Source organism: Eutrema salsugineum, unplaced genomic scaffold (genome assembly GCF_000478725.1).
Source record: "Eutrema salsugineum unplaced genomic scaffold, Eutsalg1_0 scaffold_1, whole genome shotgun sequence".
Classification (NCBI taxonomy): domain Eukaryota; kingdom Viridiplantae; phylum Streptophyta; class Magnoliopsida; order Brassicales; family Brassicaceae; genus Eutrema; species Eutrema salsugineum.
The window spans coordinates 8,258,991-8,261,171 of record NW_006256909.1 but is presented as its reverse complement, the minus strand read 5'-3'; the positions used below and the strand labels follow the sequence as shown (position 1 = coordinate 8,261,171).

Here is a 2,181-nt window from a genome sequence, read left to right as displayed (position 1 = left end):
TCTATGCTTCTCCCATTTCTCCCTATACATCCCATAAAGGAAAAAAAAAAAAACTAGGTTAATTGACTAAAGCCTGGCCTAAAGTTTATAGTGTGGAAGATTCATCTCAGATCTTACTTAATAAACAAATCTTTGACACGTTTTCGTTCATAAGCTCACTCTCTAGATCCCGAAACTTATCTCTTCTTCAATTTTTACTTTCCCAAGAGCCTATATAAGAAGATACCCTCACATCATTTAAAAACATAATAACCATTAAAAAAAAACCAATTAGCTCTCTAGAAAAATGGCTAGCTCGAATATTTTTGTGATAGGAGACAATCAGATGAATGAAGAGAAACCTCCACCACGAGTGTGTCCAAGGTGTAACTCAGACAACACTAAGTTCTGCTATTACAACAACTATAGCATGTTTCAACCGCGCTACATCTGCAAGAACTGTCGCCGACACTGGACTCATGGTGGAACGTTAAGGGACATACCGATTGGTGGACGTGGTCGTAAAACCAAGCGTCCAAAGATAGATCAACCTTCTGTTTCTCAGGTAGTTTCTGTTGAGATCCAACAAGTTAATCACAACCAACCTTTATTAAATGTTCAAGAAACCAACAACTTTGTTGGAACTCTTGGTCCTTCTTCTTCTGCTGTTGTTGCTGTTGGGAACCATTTTGGTTCTTTGCCTGAAATTCATGGTGATATGGTGCTTCCAATTCGAAGTGTTCCACCAGTGAATCAAGATTATTATGATGTTGGATCTAATGCTTTGATTGGTAATCCTTGGATAAACCAACCAATTGATGGTAATTTTTACAGTTATCGCGTAAATCAAGAGGATCAAAACAAGCAGAACCAGAGCTTCAACAATAATTTTATGAACATGAATCATAATGCTGGCATTAGTGGAAGTAGAGAATCATCGGACACTGATCACATGAACAAAAACAACAACAAAATTGAAAACAATTGTGTGCCTAGTTCCTCCGACCATATGGAGAAGTTTGGTTTTTGAATCTTTTATGTGTAATTTATCTGTTTTCTTTTATTTAAGTTTATGTTTCAATATTAAATCTTGTTGGTTTTTTTTAAGTAAAAAAAATTATATTGTTGTCTCCCAAAAACTAATCCCTATTAATTAATATTAGAAATTTATAAATATTTAGATATATCCAATTCATTATTTTGCAGTATGCTCTTGAGTTTTGGATTATGTGGTTATATTTTTTTTCCTGGTTATAAGTGAGACCTTGAGGCACATCTCGAACTAAAATTTCAGATCTTTAAAAACATGTAAAATAAATACAATCCATAGAAATCGATAATAATCTCGTTATAACATATGCTAAGCTAGCATATCGATGCCACTTGATATTTGTTTTTTTTTTTGAAAATTTGGATACTCTTATAACCAATGCACTTATGGAGTTATGGTCGAGATTTTGATATTTTTATTTTTTATAACTGAATAAATTATTTTAAGGACACTGATTCAAGGTTTTAAGATTTTTTTTTTGAAAAAGAAGCATCAACTATAAAATTATAAACAGGCATCCATATTAAAACAAACCGAATAACTGAAAAAAATAAACAAACCAAAGAAATTCATTTTGTTAAAATTTTTCTTTGTTTCATTGATCAAAAATCTCATAACTAAAAGCAGATTAGCAAACCAAATAATATTTACTAATTACCAGTTAAGTATAAACTTAACAGAAAAAGTATTCTTAATTTCAAAATAAAATTGCAAAGAAATGAATGACAAACCTTTTGAAATTTTTAGTTATTTACAAACTGAAACTAGGTGTTTAGCCCGCGACTTGCGCGGGCCAAAAAATTTCATTGAAACTTAAAATAAAATTTTATGTCATAAATCAAAAAATAATTAGATCAAGAATTTGATACATACAAAATTAAAATAAAGCTAATCTATGAAAGTAATCATTGTCTAACATTAAAAACTTTAAAATCAATACTAATAAGTGTATGAAATCAATAAACACAAACTAAAATAAGATTAATATGAATTATTCATTTTTTTCTTTTTTTATCTTTTAATTTTTTTTTCTCTATCATTTTCTTCTTTCTTTCTTTTTTTTTTGTTTTTTTGTTTTTTTCTTCTTTATTTTCTATGTATTTTTTTAATTTTTATTCTACTGGTTTTTCTTTTTCACGTTTCTTCTTCTT

At 29.4% G+C, this 2,181-nt stretch overlaps 1 protein-coding gene across 1 annotated transcript; it reads left to right on the top strand.

The window, feature by feature from the left end:
• Positions 1 to 286: 286 nt before the first annotated feature.
• LOC18029473 (dof zinc finger protein DOF4.5) lies at positions 287 to 1,009 on the top strand. The gene is made up of 2 exons (XM_024148753.1): positions 287 to 800; positions 831 to 1,009. Exons 1-2 carry the CDS (start codon positions 287 to 289, stop codon positions 1,007 to 1,009), a joined length of 693 nt encoding a protein of 230 aa, XP_024004521.1.
• Positions 1,010 to 2,181: the final 1,172 nt, after the last annotated feature.